The sequence below is a fragment of the Ictidomys tridecemlineatus genome, chromosome X (assembly GCF_052094955.1).
Source record: "Ictidomys tridecemlineatus isolate mIctTri1 chromosome X, mIctTri1.hap1, whole genome shotgun sequence".
Taxonomy (NCBI): domain Eukaryota; kingdom Metazoa; phylum Chordata; class Mammalia; order Rodentia; family Sciuridae; genus Ictidomys; species Ictidomys tridecemlineatus.
In genome coordinates this window covers 41915180-41936067 of record NC_135493.1, presented here as the reverse complement: position 1 = coordinate 41936067, position 20888 = coordinate 41915180, and the positions used below count along the sequence as shown (strand labels likewise).

General features: G+C 32.8%; 1 protein-coding gene across 2 annotated transcripts in view; it reads left to right on the top strand.

Annotated features, from left to right (window-relative positions):
- Positions 1 to 19143, top strand: part of Nrk (Nik related kinase) — a 121917-nt gene extending 102774 nt beyond the window's left edge. The window contains exons 23-29 of one of the 2 annotated variants that reach the window (XM_040283837.2): positions 503 to 661; positions 4220 to 4324; positions 5918 to 6060; positions 6340 to 6489; positions 9340 to 9475; positions 13163 to 13302; positions 15968 to 19143. In XM_040283837.2, the coding sequence (XP_040139771.2) occupies positions 503 to 661; positions 4220 to 4324; positions 5918 to 6060; positions 6340 to 6489; positions 9340 to 9475; positions 13163 to 13302; positions 15968 to 16063 (929 nt within the window). In that variant the 3' untranslated portion in view covers positions 16064 to 19143. The remainder of the gene's footprint in view (positions 1 to 502; positions 662 to 4219; positions 4325 to 5917; positions 6061 to 6339; positions 6490 to 9339; positions 9476 to 13162; positions 13303 to 15967) is intronic. The other variant, XM_040283828.2, reaches the window with a different exon arrangement.
- Positions 19144 to 20888: the final 1745 nt, after the last annotated feature.

The window sequence follows — 20888 nt, the reverse complement described above, 5'->3', positions numbered from 1 at the left end:
ATAAAATTATCCAACTCTATTATAAGCATGCTAGAATGATAGAATTCAAAGAGATTTATCTTAATGGAACTAAATGCCTAAACAGTCAATATTTAGACATCCCTCTCATATATATACGTTATCAGGGACAACTTCTAGCTCTCTGAACCCCAGAGGGATCATGACTTTGTAAAACTCCAAGTTTCTAATGAATGAATGAGTTTTTTTTTTGCCTGCTTAGTGGCAGCCATAACCTGTCCCAGAGAAATGTTTTAGATGTCACTTTAGACTGGCTTAGAGGTAGTTAGTAGACACTTCAACTACCTGTTGGAATTGATACACTAAGACTTTGCTATCACATTTCCAAATCCTGAAGGGGACACTGATATTTTGTGGTGTGTTAAAAGTTCTTTTTTACCTTCATGAAAACATTTGTTTTAAAAGGCAAAATACCTTTAATTTTTATTCCTCTAAGATATAAAAAAGTATAGATTTAATTGAACTACTGTATCTTATCCATCAGGCCGTAAGAACAGACTTCGGGTGTATCATTTGACTTGGCTGAGAAACAAGATTTTGAATAATGATCCAGAAAGTAAAAAAAGACAAGAAGAAATGCTGAAGACAGAAGAAGCTTGCAAAGCTATTGATAAGTTGACTGGTTGTGAACACTTCAGTGTCCGTATGTCCCATTTCATATTTACTATAGCTATTGAAATTTTGCTTCCTTTCATTTGGTGAAGTACATAATCATGGAAGGCAAAACAGAATGGAAAGAATTTGTGAATTTCATTGAGACATCCTCCAGGTCTTTTCTGCTACAATCTTGGCTATTAATAGGAAAATTATGACCAACTAAAATAGCAATTGAAGTTAAATTTGATTTACTTCCTCATCTTTATTTCTTTCCCATTCAACCTGAATATTCCAGTTAATCTGATTTTTCCTTGCCTGTCTATAGCTTCAACTATATAAATTCTTGATGTATCTTCTACAATGTGCAGAGATTCATGTGGGTTATTTCTTTGAAACGGGAATAAAATAGAATTCCTCTTAATACTGACTAGGAAATTTTATGATGAGTCAGAAAAACAATCTTCTAAGACTTGCTGACTCTTGTTCCCACTGTCAGAACTCATGAGTATAATCAGTGTTTTCAATTTGGTTAGAGAATGTTTTCATATCCTCAATCTCTTCACAAGCATCCACTATGAAATGGAATAGCAACTCTAAGGTCTCAGAACCCTGATTTCAGCTGTAAACAACTGCTAAGTAATATCATCCCATTATGGTTCATTTCTGGAGCAAATCCCCTTTACTATCAGCCTTCTTTATCTTCTTTTTCTCAGCACTGATTACCCCATCAGGTGAACTGGTAGCATGGGTGGGTGATAGCTCAAATCGCATTATATGTATTGCAACAAGATATTTCTGTTCAGACTGACCATTGTTGCTCTGAGTATAAAGTGGCTTTCCCAGGATATGTTTCAAATATGTCCACATATGTATGTACACCAATTAAAAGGGAAACTGAGGACCTAGATAACTAAAGGATTAAATACATGCCCTACTTTCTTCTAGTTGTTGATATCACTGCTTTCCTCCAGTCATATGATATAAATTTGCTATCCCCAGAAGTGAAAGTTATCCCTAGATAGGAGTTTATATTGCAGAACTACTTCCAATTAATTTGTAATTTTTTTTTTAAATCTCAGTAAGACATGATTATAAAGGTAGCCATCTAGTAAATCAGTGCTCTTCAGGTCTGGACTAGTTATGTCCAATTTTCTTGGCTAACCCAGTTCCATTTCACCCTAGAACTCAGAACAATAATAGTAAACCATGTGACTCATTGACAGGTAGACTGGTAGCAGTTTCATATAGGAGTACAGCAATGGATTGATCATAGTTAGTGGTATTTTCATAGCCTTCCAAGATTCATAAAATAATGGAGGGGCACCAATTATTTCTCCATATAAAATTGATAGGAAGGTTTCGCTTAACCAAGAATACTTGTGGGTGGCTTTTAAAAATATTTTTATTTGTACATGGACCCAATACCTTTATTTTAGTTACTTATTTATATGTGGTACTGAGGATCTAACCCAGTGCCTCACATATGCTAGGCAAGTGCTCTACCACTGAGCCACAACCCTAGCCCATTGTTGTTGGTTTATTAATCATATTTCTTTGACCTGTTTAGGAATGATAAAAAAGAAAATGAAAGAGTAAGCCAGCTGGGTGTGGTGTCACATGCCTGTAATTTCAGTGACTTAGGAGGCTGAGGCAGAAGGATCACGAGTTCAAAGCCAGCCTCAGCAATTTAGCGAGGTCTTAAGCATCTCAGTGAGACCCTGTCTCTAAATAATATACAAAATAGGGCTAGGGATGTAGCTCAGTGGTCAAGTGCCCTGGAGTTCAATCCCTAGTACCAAAAGAAAAAAAAAAGAGTAAGCTAGACTCAGAGAAAAAGTGGAGAGGAGAGAGAGAGAAAAAAAAAACTAATCAATATTCCAGCTATTTTAGTCAGCTTTATTGTCACTGTGACCAAAAGACCTGAAAGAAACAACAGAGAAGAGGAAAAGTTTGTTTTGGCTCAAAGTTTCAGAGGTTTGTCCATAGTGAGCCTACTCTATTGCTCTGGGCCTGAGGTGAACCAGAACACCATGGAAGAAGGGCATGGCAGAGGAAAGCATCTCAGGACAATATAGGCAGGAAGAAGAGAGAGTTCTGCTCATCTGGGACAAAATATACACTACAAAGGCATTCCCCCAGTGACCTACCTCCTCCAGCCTATAACCTACCTGCTAGATTTTACCACTCAGTGAATCCATTCAAGAGGATTAATCCACAACTCTCATAATCTAACCAATTCACTCTTTTCTTGCATTGTCTCACACATGAGGTTTTGGGGAATACCACATATCCCAAACATAATATAACCAAGGAAGAGGGGTTTAACATAAAGTATAAATCTATCAATAAAACATATTCCATGAGAATCAGAAGGGTTGAGAGCAAGCATATTCATCCATATGATGTTTATGGTCCTGTTGAATAATTTATATACTATGAAATGTATCAATTTAAAATGATTATTAATTATTCACTTCATTCCTCTTTACACATGTATAGTATTGCTTTGTACAGATATATCATCTTTTGTCCTTTTGTTATCCATTCATCAGTTGATCTAGTTTCATTCTTCTATATAGGGATATCAAGTTTCCATAGCACAATTTGTTAAAAAGGCTAACTTTTCTTCAATGTATGTTTTTGGCACTTTTATCAAGGATCAGAAGAATGTACTTATGTGGATTTATCTCTCAGTCTTTTATTCTATTTCATTGGTCTTCATGTTTGGTTTTATGCCAATACCATTCTGCTTTTGTTACTATAGCTCTGTAGTATAATTTGAGATCAGGTAGTGTGATACCTACAGCATCACTCTTATTGCTCAGGATAGTTTTGACTATTCTGGATCTTTTATTCTTCCATATAAATTTTAGGACTTTTTTTCTAGTTCTGTTAAAAATGTTATGGCATTTATATTGGAATTGCATTGAATCTACAGATTGTTTTTGGTAGCATCACCATTTTGACAATACTAATTATGCCTACTCACGAACATATGTAGTCTCTATCTTCCAAGGTCATCTTCAATTTCTTTTTCTGGTATTCTATAGTTTTCATTATAGAGGGCTTTCACCTACTTGATTTGATTGAGTCTCAAGAATTTTTTAGGGTTTTGTGAATGAAATTGTTTGAAATCAGAAAATGTATGCCTTCCAAATTTGATTTTAAAGATTGTTTTAGTTAATCGGAACCTCTTACAATTTCATGTGAAAATAATCATTTCTAATAAAAAAGGGCATGGGGATTTTAGCAATTTCATTGACTATAGAGATTTTGTTGGATAGTGTTGCTCTCTTAACAATATTAAGTCTACCATGAACATGGAAAGTTTTTCCATTTTTTTAGGTCCATAATTTCTTTCATCAGTGTTCTGTAGCTTTCAATGGACAATTTAGAATTTTCTTGAAAGCTAATGCAGAAACTCCATAAAAATAGATAGTAATCTAATTACATTTGGGGACATTAAATTGTAACCAAGTGGATTTTTCTAAAATTATACACTTTGTGCACTTACTAAGTGGTTATTACATTTTCAATAACAAAACCACTTGAATGTTCTTGTTGATTCTGTGGCATTGTTATTTATTTTATTTTATTATTGTAGTCCAACATGAAGAAACAACATACATTGCAATTGCTTTGAAATCATCAATTCATCTTTATGCATGGGCACCAAAGTCCTTTGATGAAAGCACTGCTATTAAAGTAAGTGATCTCTTTTTCCTTTGGATCATGACATCGTTCTTTTGAGAAGAAGTTGTTTTAAAAAGCACAATATTTTGGAATGCATATAAGATATATGTGTGTGTGTGTGTGTGTATATATATATATATATATATATATATATATATATATACATATACCATTCTTTTACAGTTGGAATGTATCATATCAATAATTATCATTTAACCCTTTCTTAGATAATCCACAGGCACCACAGCAAGTGAGAATGTGAGGGAAATCCCTTACCCCTGTCTTCACAGGACCTCCACACCAGCTTCTCACTCCCAATTCCTGTAGTCAACATGAAGACCTCTGCTTATAGATGCCCAAATATAGGCCTCAGATGCTACACCAAATGACTTGAATCTGAGAAAATCCCTGTTTTCTCTTTAGTTGGGTGGGGGAGTAGAGGGAAGGTGAGAAATTATGTGAAGATGGTCGAAGGAGGAACACCATTGGAAGAAGAAGGAGAGAAGAGAAAAACTTTGCTCCAGTTACCATACCTACAATAGGTGGGGTTATGTAGGAAATGGGTGGGTCTTCATTCCTTCCAAACTGGAACTCTAAGTACATTTCTCTCTAAACTATTGAAAGACATATTAGTGGTTAGGCTTATTCATTTTTTCATTTTTATTATGGTTTAAGTGGACTTTTATGGATCAGCCAAGGAAGGGAATCATTTACTATTCCAAACAAGATGCTGGTGATTTTTTTTAATCACATCACATAAACTGAGTACTGTATGTAACTTAATTACAGTGCTACAGAATTCCACTCAAATAAGATTATTTTGTATATACTCCGTTGTAATGAGGGCTGATTAATGGAATGACAGTGTTCTATCAAGTCAAATATCTCTTAACCTGGATATGCATCAGAATTTCCTGGAGAATTTGTTAGACATTTAGATCTCAGACTCAACCCCAGGCTAAATTTCAGGTCTGGAGTAGGGCCTGTCAATCTATATTTTTAGCAAATGTTCCAGTCATTATTGAACTAGTTGGTCCATAGATGGATTTTTACAAAGTGCTGATATGCACACATCCTGATAGACCTCAGTAAGGTATTCACATAATACTTTTGTATCTTAGAATAGGATCTGTTTACATGGTCTGTTTTGTAGACCAAAACATCACATAACTGTTTTTCTTTTCTTTTTTAATAAAAGAGCATAGTTTACTACATAGATAGTCAGGTGTGTCCTGACAAATCACATCCCTGACTGATCTTCCTAAATTGGGCTTTGGCCCTGCTGTCAGTGTTTGGATATGGGTTTGTTCTTGGGTGTCTGCTGATTGGTCAGAGCTACCTGGTATGAAATGGAAAACAAAAGAGATAAGTATCAACAATCTGTATAGCCTCATACACAGTTCCTGTCCAAGTCCTCACTCCAGTTCTTGAATTCCAACTCATGACTACAGTATGTTGAATCTTGTGATGCTCAGTCCTCCATGGTGACCTGATCATGGCAATGAATCCTGTTTGGCCTTTTGTTTCCTTGGATTAGAAACTATAGAGCCTAGGTTACACCCAGTCTATAGTAGGTTAACATTTCTGGCCTTTTTCATTCCTTATCAAGTATGCATTGATCAATCAGCAGACTCCGAAGGAGACTACATGTCCTATGAAGCCTATATACGAATACTGGCAAAAATACAGGCAGCTGATCCAGCAAACCGGTTTAAGAGACCAGATGAGCTCCTTCATTTGCTGAAGCTCAAGGCAAGAAACTTGAAGACAGCAAACAGTGCAGGGGCATATGAGGCTCTTACAATCATTAGCATTTTGATATTTGAAGGGAAAGAATATTTAGAACCTAAATATATTTGTCTTTGTTGTTGTAACAGACCTAAGAAAAGTTCTAATACATAGGTCTTTAAATACACTATGCAATTTTGAAAATTAACCTGGGTTTTATAAACCTACAAACCTGGAAAAGAGTGGGGAAATTTTTACCTTAGTTCGAATGCCTTTTGGCCATATTTGGTTTTATATTTTCAGGTATTTCCAACTCTTGGTCATAAGCCAGTGACAGTTGACCTGGCTATTGGTTCTGAGAAAACACTAAAGATTTTCTTCAGCTCAGCAGATGGATATCACATCATCGATGCAGAATCTGAAGTTATGTCTGATGTGACTCTGCCAAATAATGTAAGATACTACTCTCAGATCCCTAGATATTATTGTATAACTCTGAATTTTTACAACCATCAAAACTGAAATGTTCAAACATGTGAGTAACAATATCTATACTTTAATGGAGACCTAAAATGTTTAAGTATAGATTTCTATAAAGTGGTCACACTTAAACAAACATCACTGATGACTTCTGAGTCCAGATAGCTGAGTCTATTCTGCAGAAATATTTTGTTTGTCTATCACCTGGCTTATTTTTTAATAAGTAAAGTTTACAACTAAAATCTGTACTTCTATTGATAAACTGTAATACCTGGAAACCTCAGGCCCATGTTGCTAACTGGCCACTGTCAACTTGAACTGATTTATACTTGCCCCTTTTTAGATAGAGATTGTAGAGCATTTAGATAGGATATATGTTCTACAATCTCTATCTATATGTCTTTCCATATTTATAATAATTAGCCCTAAGAGGTATTTGAGTTTGAAGTCCTTGCCTTAGTCCTTCTGTACCCCACAATATATTAATAGATTTTGAAAAATGCAATGACAGTATGATGGAATTGTTATGTATATCCTCTTTTATTGCATTACTTTAACAGTGCTACATAGTAAATTATCATAAAATGTTGTTTTATCATACCACTTACACTTTTAATTTCTGATCAAAGGGTTCAGCACTACAAAAGCAAATGTACCTAAACTCTTAAGTAGTGAAAATATGGTGCAGCACCTAAAATATGAATAGTTTTTAAAATATACTCACATAATTTACATAAAAAACTTAAATATAATACCCCTACATGCACACCATACAAAACACAATTCTTTGTCTAAAATTTGATGGTGGCAATGCTGATTTTCCTGTTGAAAATTATATTTAAAAGGAAAGCCTGTATCACCTTTTTTGCATCAACTATTTTTTTAATTCCCATTTATTAACAATTAAAATCATAACACCTGTTGAAAATTATATTTAAAAGGAAAGTCTGTATCACCTTTTTTGCATCAACTATTTTTTTAAATTCCCATTTATTAACAATTAAAATCATAACAGCTTAGCATGGTGTAAAAATTCCTGGAAAAAATTGTACACACTATTAAATTAGTATAGATGTGATAGTTTTGAATAGCCTTCAGAATCATCTCATACCTCTGTAATAAATTACATGGATCAATTGTCAGTACATTAATGTATACTTTTTTAAAGGATTTTGGTTATATTAATAATAATTAGCTGATCACCAGTGATTTTCTATGATTATATGCAACTTACCATGCTTATAATGAGAACCACTTGGATATAAGGTCAAAATAATTTTCATATGAATATTATATTATTCTTTTATATATTGTGGATATTATATTACATTTTTATAGCTTTCTGCATCTTTTTATGTGTGTCAAAGAGAATTTATTTAGAATACAGGGCAATATTGAACGTTGCAGCACTGGTACAAGTTTATATTTATTTGAAAAGTCATTCAAGAAGTTTAACTCAGTGTTTCACCTGACTAATAAACACAAATGTTTCATTTTTTAATAAATTCATTAATTACTGTGGAAGCTACAATGAGAAATGATGCGTTTTTAAAAGTCATGTTCTGACCTAATTAGGATACCTTATATATATTCAAATATATTTTTAGAAGAATGCCCTAGTATCTTGACCCATTAAAAGAAAGCTGACTCTAAGGGAGACAAGGGGTGTCTTCTGAAACAGAATGTACTAAAAATAATAACTTTTCAAGAGTTCTAGATTATAAAACCTGTAATGCTTCAAGGGAGCCACGTGTGCTACAGAATATCTGGTTACTTCAGAAAGAAGATAATAACCTCAGAGTCTGTTTGGATTTGCAGCAGTCCAGTTTTATTGTTTACAGATTTTACTGAGACAAATTTCTTTCTTGCAATTTTCTTTTATTCTCTTCATTCATCTCTTTTCTGATTCGATTGCTCATGCAAGTGCCCAGGGAACGTATTAAAATTGCTTTTCGCCTCTGGATCCCCATTTTAGTTTTAAGGATTGTTGTTGCTGAGACATGGCCTCAAGCCCTTGGTCTGAGTACGCTGGGTTTGGCAAGTATAGTTTTTGATCTTTTTTTTTTCTTTTACCTTCTAATTTGGAGAAACAATAGAAGAACACAATTGTTTATTATCAGGGAATATCTGTAGTTTAAGCAGATGATTTTGTCACATTTTATGCATCATGAAATTTGGAAGTACTTAGATATTTCTTAGTATTTCCTCTTATGCTACCTAATACATCTCTGAATCTGTGTATTCAATAGATTTTTAAGATTATGAAAATTTGATAAGAAATTCTACACTTTTTGCAAAGCATTATGACTATTATATTTCAAGCTATGATGAATATAAAGTTGCCCCTTAAAAGTATGTTAAGCTCAACCTATCTTTAGGTTTATTTTCTATTTTTATTTTAACAAATTTTACTGACAACCAAGGATTGTGTACTCATTACTTGGTTGACACATTCATTATCAAATTATTCATCAAATTATTTCTGAAATGAAACTTGAATCCAAGTCTCTTGTCTAATGTTTTTTTTTCTATAACTATACATTATACTTTGTGTAATTTAAAGCAATTTCTCTGTATTAGGAAATGTATCTCTTCTTTTTTTCAAGCCATTCTTTCTCCTAAATAAAAAGGAGAATATTAAATAGTGATCACACTATGACATAAGAAAAGCAGCTCTTTTGTTACCTTCCTTCCTACACTTTGAATCTCTTTGGTCTTTATTGCTCAGCCAAGCTGCTTCAATTACAATAGTAGAGGTAAAATGTTGAACATATAAATTTTTATGGAACATAATTCCAGCCCTTGGAACTCATTATACCACAGAATATCATCATTTTACCTGATTCCTTGGGAATTGGCATGATGCTCACCTTCAACGCTGAAGCTCTCTCTGTGGAAGCAAATGAACAACTCTTCAAGAAGATCCTTGAAGTGTGGAAAGACATACCGTCCTCTGTTGGTATGTATACAATTGATTATCATTTCATATGATATCAAATAAGTTTTTCAAGGGTAAAAATGTGTCCTAAGTGAAGATTTCCTGAATTATTATATTCTCAAGGTACAGAGTGTTAATTTGGAATCCTACACATGTATTCCCTTAGTAAAATGAAGCATTTTTTGTGATATGCTTAGCATATCAGGAAATGAATACCAAAAAGAGACTAATTTGGGTTTTCTGAGTGGTTCATTTGAAACAGTTGTATAATTGAAATAGAAACTAATTCCCTCCACAATAATCTATAATTTTGCTTAAACTCCCTTTGCTTGCAATCTTTACACAGACATTGACAATGCTTCTTTCTATCACAAGGATTTGGGGGGCTTACCTTTATCTTAGGAAGATTCCAATCAAAGAAGAGCCAAATATTTATCTTTTATATAGTCAGTAGTATTACCTTCAGTGAGTGATGTGCCTGTGAAGAATCACATCATTTAGAAAAAAACAATATGTCTGACCTTGATACCTATTAGGTACCACCCAGATGGCAACATAGAGGTAACAACCTTTTGAATCTTCTTTAAACCAGGACATTTTTTCTTCCTAACCAGTGAACGACTTACTACAAGACTGAGAAATCCAAATAATTTGAGATTCTTATTCATATTTCTGAGGCATGGTGACTATACAAATGATTCCAGATAGAGACCAGAATGCAAAGTAAAAATATTAGAGGGGGTAGAATGATTAAATGGAGAATAACTATTCCCAAAGGAAAGAGGAGTTTAATAAACCAAATAAAGGAAGAAGGAAGGTGTGTGTGTCTGTGTGTCTGTGTGTGTGTGTGTGTGTGTGTGTGTGTGTGTGTGTGTGTGTAGAGTAGAACAGAGAAAGGAGAGAGAGATTGAGAGAGAAAAAGGTACTTTATCCAGATAGAAGCCTTAAACCTCTGAAATCTCAAAAAAAAAATGGCTGAAAATTATCCTGCAGTGGCTTTAAGGATCAGTTTGAAAGAACTGTTTATAATGGACATTGTTTTCCTATGGCATGATGGCACTTTGCATTGCATCTGCAGAATCTTTTATTGTTTACATACATGGTTCAGGATTGTCCTGAAAACATGCTCCATTTTCCTCAGCAAGGTAAGAATTCACAGAGGATATAAAACCATTTTAATTGACAGAGATAAATGCTTACAGTATAATTGACAGGTCTCAGGCAAAAGAAAGTAAAAAAATTAATCATGCTATAACCTTTATAGTAATACTTTTTGATCAATATGTTAGAAATTGGAATAAGGTAATTCAGTTTAAATTTGGAAACTCAAGATATGCCTATATTTATGCCATTGGGCAATCACAGCAGTAAAAGAGATCTTGAAAAGTCATCTTGTATAGGTCTTATACTTAGTCAGAAAAATTTCTCACCTAAACCAAAAAGTCATCTTAAGGTATAGAATTTGAAAGACATCTACATGTAAAGTAAATCATAGTGCTATAGACACCTTATATTTTGGTTTAAGTATTAAGGATATATTGAGAGTATATTATATCACAACACTGATATTAAGGAAATCAATTATTCTATTTTTCTATCTAAAAACAATTGCTTTGCTTTTTAAAACTTGCCCAGATCCAGATTTCCTGTATATAAATTTTACATTTTCATGTGATAAATGCCTTTGACAATGAGATCAAGAAGATCATTGATTTACATTTTCAAACAAATATGCAGAAACATAACAATTACAGAAAGTTTTACTAAGTGTTACCACTTTCAAATCACTGAGTAAGTTCTATTTCAGAAAGCAAACTAGCTTAGTAGCTTGTTTAAGTGGCAGACTTATGTGTTTCAGTATTAAGATAGAAATTAGCTGTATACTTGGAATCAGCAAGTAGCCTGTGCATTAAGTTTAGAAAGTTTTGTTCTGTATGTGATTGTTGACAAACAATGCCATTTATTGATTGATTGGTTGATTGTAGTTGGACACAATACCTTTATTTTTTTTATTTGTTTTTATTTTTATGTGGTGCTGAGGATCGAACCCAGCACCTCACATATGCTAGGAGAGTGCTCTACTACTGAGCCACAACCTCAGCCCCCCAAATACCCTTTTTAATGAAGTAGTTACATGGGTAAAAAAAATATCTATTAGTTGTTCCCATTGCTCAGGTCACTTGTTTCTTCTCTATAATCTGGAGTGGTTTTAATTCCAGTCTGAAATAAGACTTACAAAGTTCCTGCAGGACAGATACTTTCTGAATCAAAATATAATAGCAATTTAATTATAACTTTAATGTCAATTTTATTAACAAAATTAGTTTGAATTGCAATATTAAAGGGGGCAGAAGATAATAAATGTTTGATAATTTTATTTGAGGGATTCTTTGCTCACACTGATTGTGAAAGTCATTTTTGCAGAACACGGTGGCACCTGCCTATAGCCCCAGCAACTTGGGATGCTGAGGCAGGAGGATCTCAAGTTTGAGGCCAGCCTCAACAACTTAGCAAGGCCCTAAGTAACTTAGGGAGACCCTGTCTCAATTTTTTAAATAAAGTATTAAAAGGGCTGAGGATGTAGCTCAGTGTTTTGCCCCTGGTTTCCAACCTTGATTTAAAAAAAAGTCTTTTTTATAAAAGTTCAAAATTTTCTTCATGAGTTCTTTTATGTATATTTAATATATACATATATAGGTCAGATAAATTTGGGTTTAAACAAAGTCATCTTAGAAACTTTGAAAGATAAGAGAAAAATTAAAAGACCTATACTCATATCAAGCAGAATTTATTCCCTTCAAAACAGAAAAATAATTATAAAGTCAAATTAATGAATTCTGATATAAATCATGCTAATATAAAAATGAAATTGCTTTATTTTGTGTTTTCTAGACTATTTTCACTTGAGTTACAAATCTTGATATTATTTTAAATGTCATGATTTAATTTAGTTATGGAATTTTCCCTACAAAATATATAAAGAATAGCATCTTGAAATTTAAACATTTAATGATTTTGCTGCTCCCAGTACCACAAAATACCATACAACACCAGATGACTGTGTGGTTATCTACATAATTAAGTTTTCTGCTTTAAGGCAATTTTTGTCATAATCTATATTGTCACAAAGTATTATAAAACAGGGCTAAAATAGTTAAGATCTTAATAAAAATTTCTTGAGCAGGAAAAAGCCTTAACAGTGTCAAATTAGCATTGGTTATGCTTATAACATGGTAGCTTATTCAATTATATTAAGGTTGCCAAAGTAATTATTTGAACAAATCATTTTAACACTTTTAATTTTTAGGAATTAAGTTTCCATGTGTGTCATGCGAGCACAAACATGAACCCTTATTAGAAATTCTTATTAGCCACTTAGACTATTAAAGAATAGCAGTGAATAGACTTGGATTTCTACAAAGAAGGTAGAATTAATCCTTGACTTTTTCTGTGGTCTTAGAGAAAAGGAATACAAGAATTAATAGAGATCTAGTAATTCAGTGTTGGTCACGATGGTGCCTTAAAATAGCTAGCTTGAAAACACTGTTGAACAGCAAAATGGCCAAATCATAGAAGAAGGGGGAAAAGGGATGGGTTAACCTGAACTGTAGTAATGAAGCAAAATAATCAAATATTGATTGTGATTTTAATTTTCTATCACTGACAAAAAGATTTTGTGATTTTCTGATATTCTTATTTGTATTTTAGCTTTTGAATGTTCCCAGCGAACCACAGGATGGGGCCAAAAGGCCATTGAAGCGCGTTCTTTGCAATCAAGGGCTCTGGAAAATGAGCTGAAACGCAGATCAATCAAGAAACTGAGATTTCTGTGTACCCGAGGTGACAAGGTATGTTAATACTCTTCAGTTAGAGCAAAATTACAGCAATCATTGAAATTAACTAAAGAAATTTGTGTTGTATACATTCTGTTATGTATTTTTAATTGGCATAATATTGATAAAAGAAATAATTTTTCTCTTTTCCAGTAGAAACATAAATTTGGTAGATAATAAAATTCTGTTTCAAAATGACCTATTTTCAAAAAAAGTAAGAATTTCTAGTTCTGTCTTACAAAAAATTTATCCATTTTTGGTTTGGGAAAAATTAATTATCTTTGATTCATAGTCATTTACATATTTATATTTAAATAGTATTTTTAAACAAAAAATATTTGAGCAAATCTGTCTTTTCAAAATGTTTTTGTATTTTGTTTTTGGTTAATGTGTATTAATTGTGCATATTGATGTGATTTAGTGTACTATTTCAACACATGCATACACTGTGAACCAATTTAGCCCAACCTCCATTTATCTACCACTCCCCACACTCTTCCCAACGTCTATTAATCATTCATTATTCTACATTCAGGACAACTTTTCTTAGCTTCCACATGTGAGAAAAAACATGTAGTGCTTGCCTTTCTGTGCCTGGATTATTTCACTTAACATAATTTTTTTCCAGTTCCATTCATTTTTGATGCAAATGATAGAATTTCATTTTTTATGGCCGAATAATTTTCCATTGTGTTTATGTACTACATAATCTTTATCCATTCATCAATTGATGGATACTGAGGCTGATTCCCAAGCTATTGTGAATAGTTCTGCAATAAATATGGGCATGCAAGTATCTCTTTATTGTAATGATTTTATTTCTTTTGGGTTTATATCCAAAAGTGGAATAGCTAGGTTGTATGATAGATCTATTTTTTTTAGAAACCTCTACATTGTTCTTCAAAGGATGTACTAACTTACTTCCTCACCAATAGTATATGAGAGTTCTTTTTTCTCCACATCTTTGCCAGCATTTTTTTAAAGAGAGAGAATTTTAATATTTATTTATTTATTTTTTTAGTTTTCAGCGGACACAACATCTTTGTTTGTTTGTGGTGCTGAGGATGGAACCCAGGCCACACTCATGCCAAGCGAGCGTGCTACGGCTTGAGCCACATCCACAGCCCCGCATTTTTGTTTTGTTTTGTTTTATTTTGTTTTTTCCAGTGGGGCAGGGGTAAATAAGTCTTTTACAACTTTCAATATAATCCAATAATAGAAGAAGAAAAAAGTTTTTTTGTTTTCAATGCACCTAATTACATGACATCTTTTTTATGCTTGGTAATGTAAAAGTTATCAATTTATATTCACAAGTATCTCTTATGAAGTCTGTTTTGCAGACAAGGAAAATAAAATCAAAATTCGGCAATTACTTCTGTAATTTGATTAATTTCAACAATTATTTCAAATAGCTAGGTAGAAAAGTACAGTGCATGAAACCATTACCATTTCTACATATTATGGGAAATAATAGTGTGAAGAAATAATCCTAATAAGAATAAAAAAACTTTCCTATTTAAAAGACATTGTAGAGGTTTCAAGTTAATATCAGAACAACTAGAGTAAAGCAGAGCAAATTAAGGAAGGATGTTGATTTTCAATGTAAAATGATGTAATGGCAAGAACCAGTGTTAGAGGCCATATAGACCTACAATGCAGTCCTGGTTCTGCCAGTTAACTAGGTATGAGAACCTGAGGAGTTTGATCTTTCTGAGCCTTAGTTTCCTTCATCTCCAAAATAGGAATATTAATAATGTTTTGGGAACAAGTGTGAAAATTCACAAAATGTGTACTTAGTAAGCATCTCACAAGAATATCTGGCACATAAAATATGTTAAGTCAAGTAGCTAGTGTACCTTATCTTCATCATTATTATTATGTCTCAGATTCTCCTAAGTATTTATCCAATATGAATGTCAAAAATTTTAGTCCTAACAAGAGGATGTGTGTTTGATATTTATGCCCATGTTCTGTTCTGAGGAACAGTCCATGTTTACCCAACATGCCCCTCTCTAAGCCATTTGGTTTAACTCATCATATCAATCTATTGGTCTCACTATATTTCAATGAAATGGAAAATTGCAGGAAGCAGAAATTTTCATTGGTTCTTAAACACCAGAAGCAATGATAGAATAACATCAGAACAATTTTCCTTTTATTGAAAGAAATGCCAACTTGAATAAAAATAGATTTTTAAAGTAAGAAAATCAAAACTCAAGAACATTAGCATATGAATCTCACCTACAAAAATATTTTATTTAAACTATAAATTGCAATTTTATGGAATATGGGGAAGGTTATTTTTAAGTTTGTCAGATGCTTTCCTCCAAACTAATTTAAATTTTTATTCTTGGTTGGAGGAAAACCTATTTTAAATAACAGTTTGACTTAATTTTTTTTAATTTTTTTAGTTGTAGATGGACACAATACCTTTGTTTATGTATTTTGTAATACACATTTTTTAATGTGGTGCTGAGGATTAAACCCAGTGCCTCACATATGGTAGCTGAGCACTCTACCACTGAGCTAAAACCCCAGCCCCTTGGCTTAGTATTTTAATTACCAGATGCAGATAAATTGAAATTATAGCTATATACTAGTACTTCACACTTTTGTTTATGAAATATCTAGTTAAATGTATTAAATATCTACTGATAGTGTTTTTCTCTTTCTTTTAAAGCTGTTCTTTACCTCTACCCTGCGCAACCACCACAGCCGTGTTTACTTTATGACCCTCGGAAAACTTGAAGAGCTCCAAAGCAATTATGGTGTTTAAAAGGTTCCAGTGATTTATTACAACATTTATAAACATCACATATATGCAATTGCATCTTCAGATTTTAGAGATTAAAATGAGCATTCAGTTTTATTGTTAGAGAAAAATTAAATCAGAAACTTTTAATGTAGCTCAGAATAGTTTAATGAGAATGTAGCTTTACATATAAAATTAACTATAGCAAGCTCTATGTACTCCAGTGGTGTACAATATCTTTTGCACAAACTTTGTAACTTTTGTTACTGTGAATTCAAACAAACTCTTAGGACACTTTGGACAGTATCTGTATTCATATTTACAACAAGGAGTAAAGAAACCTGTCATAAGTTAGATTACAAGCAGCATTGGCCCTGAACAAGTTCTCAGAAAAATAAAACAAACTACATATAATTTTTCTTATCATATAAAAAAGGTCAGATTGTGAAATAAAAATTGTAGTGAATATTTTATAACACAGACTAAGGTTGAACAACCTGCATGCCCAGAGAAAATTATAGCAATAAAGAAAGGAAACTCACCCATTTTCTCACAATTAAGCCCGCAGTTAGAGACCGGTTATGTTCTTTTCACTTATGTTAAACTGCTTTTGTCCCTACAGTAAGAATGAAATAAAGCCTCAGATGCTTTCCTCACAATTCCCAAAGATGTGCAATAGCTGTTTTTACACACCACCAAATAATACACTTGTAAGCCTGAATGCAGGACTGAACTCCAATACACATGTACTGTAGAAAGAGTTTCTTGTTTTTTTTTTTTTTAATACTTTAGGCGTCAAATTTTATCCCCAAGATTGACTGACTTTTTCAAAATTATTAACTACACAATGGTAGGACCATCAGACAGCACCAAATATTTACCAAATCTCAGAGTAAAAATTTCCCTTCATTTAGTAGGCAAAATAAAAACAAAACAACAAAATTTTCAACTGCTAATACTTAAATTTTCAAATTATATTACTATAAAATCAGAAATTCATTTGAAATTATTTCAGTGATAATTCCATATGTAATGACTTAATGTTGTAAGTCAAGAAATGAAAAGATTTGAAAAAAATATAACCTTCTTCATATACCTAATTCTGCAAAATTAGAGTAGTGAAAGTCATGCTAGCCCATCACTCACATATAGACGCCATAAATAGGTGATGTTTGGTCACCTATGGTTACTACTACCTGGTGAAAAGCATAATTTTTGCATATCCATCCTCAATAACATGGTTAGTTCTGGAGCAATAGAGAAGCAACAGAACTACCACAAAGTATACCTCATTAATAATTCCTCTAGTTCTGTTCTAAAATCTGAAGACAGTGCTAGTGGGATAATAATTTTCAAACTACCTGGTTTACCAAAATAAGAAGCAGCTGACTGTGTGATTTCATCATAGCACATCATTTCTTGGCACTTTACTGCCAGAAATGAAGATTTGGATTTTCCTAACAACTTCTATCAAGAGTGTAGTAGCTCAATGTTAAGAATTTAGGAGAACCTAAATCCATGAATTAAAGTAATAAATGTGATTCACATTTCTGTTACTGTGATACAATAATGTGATCCTAAAACTGGCTTATCCTTGAGTGTTTACAACTCAAATGACTTTTTTAAATGAAGTAGTTTTAAAAAGAAAACAAACTTTTATGTCAAATCATTTCCTTAGAAATAGTCTCCTTTATTTTAAAATTGTACACCAAAAGGCCATGGGGGAACTTTGTGCAAGTACCTCATCGCTGAGCAAATGGAGCTTGCTATGTTTGAATTTCAAGATTTTCTCATTTAGGTAGTATGTAGAAAAAAGTATTTTAAGTAATTCATTTTTCTTCATTATATTTACTCAGTGTTAAGCTTAATAAGTTTTATTTTAAAATCATAGTTTAAGGCAGTAATACATTAAAATCTATCTTAGGAATTCAACTCCCATTTGTATTCTGTGGTAGTTATTCTAGTATATACATACACAATAATGAATGGCATCTACAAAGTCACCCCAAAGTGTCCACATAAGAGAGATTGTAATGTGTAACTGAGCTTTAATGGATAAGGTATCATGGAAGAAAGGAAGCTGGGCACACATCAAGAAGGGGAGGGATTCAAATGTTAGTTAGCCAAACAGAAAGGACTGAAAATATTTGAAGCAGTTCATAGGTGATGGATATTTCCAATTTTATGTAAACTGGTCTGGAATTTCCATATCCTTTGCCAGCTGAAAGAAGAAAGTGAAGGGGAAGTGAAATTTCATAGTCACTATATTTTGTAACAGATAGAAGAAATTATATCTGTGCTTTACTATTGTAGCAGCAGTACTAGAAACCCAGCCCATCACAGAGATATGGAAGGGGACTTCTGTAAGCCAATTTTCCTAGCCCTGTGGTTTGAAGCATGAAAGTTCTGGCAGGTTGTGAGCAGCAGTAGTGATACAGTGTGCTTTTATTTTAGTGAGATTAATTTTTTTCATTAAAGCCCTTGTTCAAAATAAAAGGTATAATTAGAAATATGGAAAATCTAGAAAATGTTGGATGAATAGGGCTGATAAAATCTGAGTAGTTGAGTCAGTTGAAATAAGGTAAGATCCTCAGAAGAACAAAACAAAGGAATAATCATTAAGATGTTAAAAGAAGCAAAGCAGAATCACACAAGAACACACACACACACACACACACACACACATACACACACATACATACACACATACACACACATACACACATATACACACACATACACACACATACACACACATACACACACATATACATACATACACACACATACACACACACACACATAATAGAATGCATAAGTTTAATGTTTGTCATAATACTAATTTTGAAACAAATTAATCCCTGCCAAAATTTCTGCCAAAATTCATTTAGTTGAGACACTATAAAATGAGGAATAATGCTACACACATTCAATGGGATATTTTAAGTACTCTTCAATTTGTTTCAATAAGTGTGTCAATTTCAACTTGTATTCAATCTATACTCTAAAAATATCAAAAAATCTTTTGAGAATGGTAATTGCTTAATCAGAAATTCTGTAATAAATCATTGTTCAACTTCTAAAAATAAAAATTATCAAAATTATTGATTTTTGTCATTATTGAAGTATATTTGTCGAATGCCTTGGAATTAAGATTCCTTGAAGGAGTATTCATTTCTTTAAAATATGTAATAATGCATTGATTAAAAGATGTTAGAGGTTCTGCCTAGTATTGCATTAGGAATTCTGGCTGAAGAAGGAGATATTAATCTGATTAAAAATCTTTCTATCTACAGTAGTGAAATTAGAAATGGATAAAATTTCTTCGAAATACATGAGACTTTACACAGACTCACATGAAATGGGTGAAACCCAGGCAAGTTTTATGTTGCTTTCCTCCTATTCTTTTTTGTAAATAGTTTTTTAGTTGTAGATATACACAATATCTTCATTCTATTTATTTATTTATTTATCTATTTATTTATTTATTTATGTGGTGCTGAGGATCAAACCCAGTGCCTCACACATTTGAAGTAAGTGCTCAACCACTGAGCTACAATCCCAGCCCTTCCCTCCTATTCTTACCCCAGTATTTTCAAGTACAGTGGAAAGAGGAGGAACCTTATTCAGAATAAAGGAGTAAATATTTATATTTTCTTAGCATTTATGAAAGAGTTTAGTGCAGGCTGATGATGGAAAACAGAAGACGGCATCATCGTGGCAGGTTGTCAGTAAAGCTGTTTCCTTCCTTTGGAACCAGAGGAACAGTACTTCTCTCAGAAGATGTCTCAGCAGTGATACATGCGAAGCAGGGTACCATGTACTTCATGTCATTTTAGGGCGTTCTGGAAAGAGGTTCATCAAAATTTCCTCTTAGTTCCAGTTGGGCATGGGCCTAATTTGTCAAAAGAAGCCAGTCAATTAGGAGTTTGGCTACATGAACACATTAAGCTTCTTCAGGCTTTTTCGAAGATAAATCCAAAATGCTTCTTACAATCAAGTTGATATATTCAACTTTATACATAGAGCCCACTGACTTCAGCTACTTAAAAGGACAGTATTATGAACCAAAGATAAAAGTGTTATCATAAATTACAATTAGATTCTACAGAGTGAAGCACTAAGTCTGGGTGTGTTATCCTGGGAACCCCTTCTCAAACCATGGGGACAGGGTAGGTGATGAATTGAAGAATATTAACTATTAATAACTTTATCACTCACAAAGAGAACAGTGGATTTACAGGCTCCAATACTGCAAAGCTACTAACTGAATCTTTTCCCAACACTAATTTCCAGTCTTACACTTTTTTTCATATCAGGGCCTTTCTCCCTCACTTAAAGCTAATAATAGAACACAAGGTCCTTAAGATAATAAAGTCATTGAGTGTGACACATCTTTATTTTCAACTGAATGGTGGAAACTAATAAACATATTTCATAAAACATTGACACATGTAATTTTTTATGTAGTTCACAACCTGGTCAACTAATTAAAAAAAAGTTCCCGAAGGAGAAAAATGAATTCTATATGGACTTATATTTTCAGAATCTGGTTCATAATGAAACAGTAGATAAGTCCAAAATCAGAATTGGGATTAATTTTAATTTGTAGCTTTGCCATCCTATATATCAATGTGCCTCATTTGGTGCTTAACATACAGATGTTTTCAATAAAAACATGACTTAAGCTGACTTTTTTTTTTTTTGCTTCGATTGTCCTTTGTGTTACTTCACTTACAACCACTTAAAAATGAACAAATTCATTATTTGTTTCATGAAAGTATCATCTGTACTCTAGTGACCAAAGGACCATAAAGTATGGTGGATGATTTAAAAACATTTTACCTCA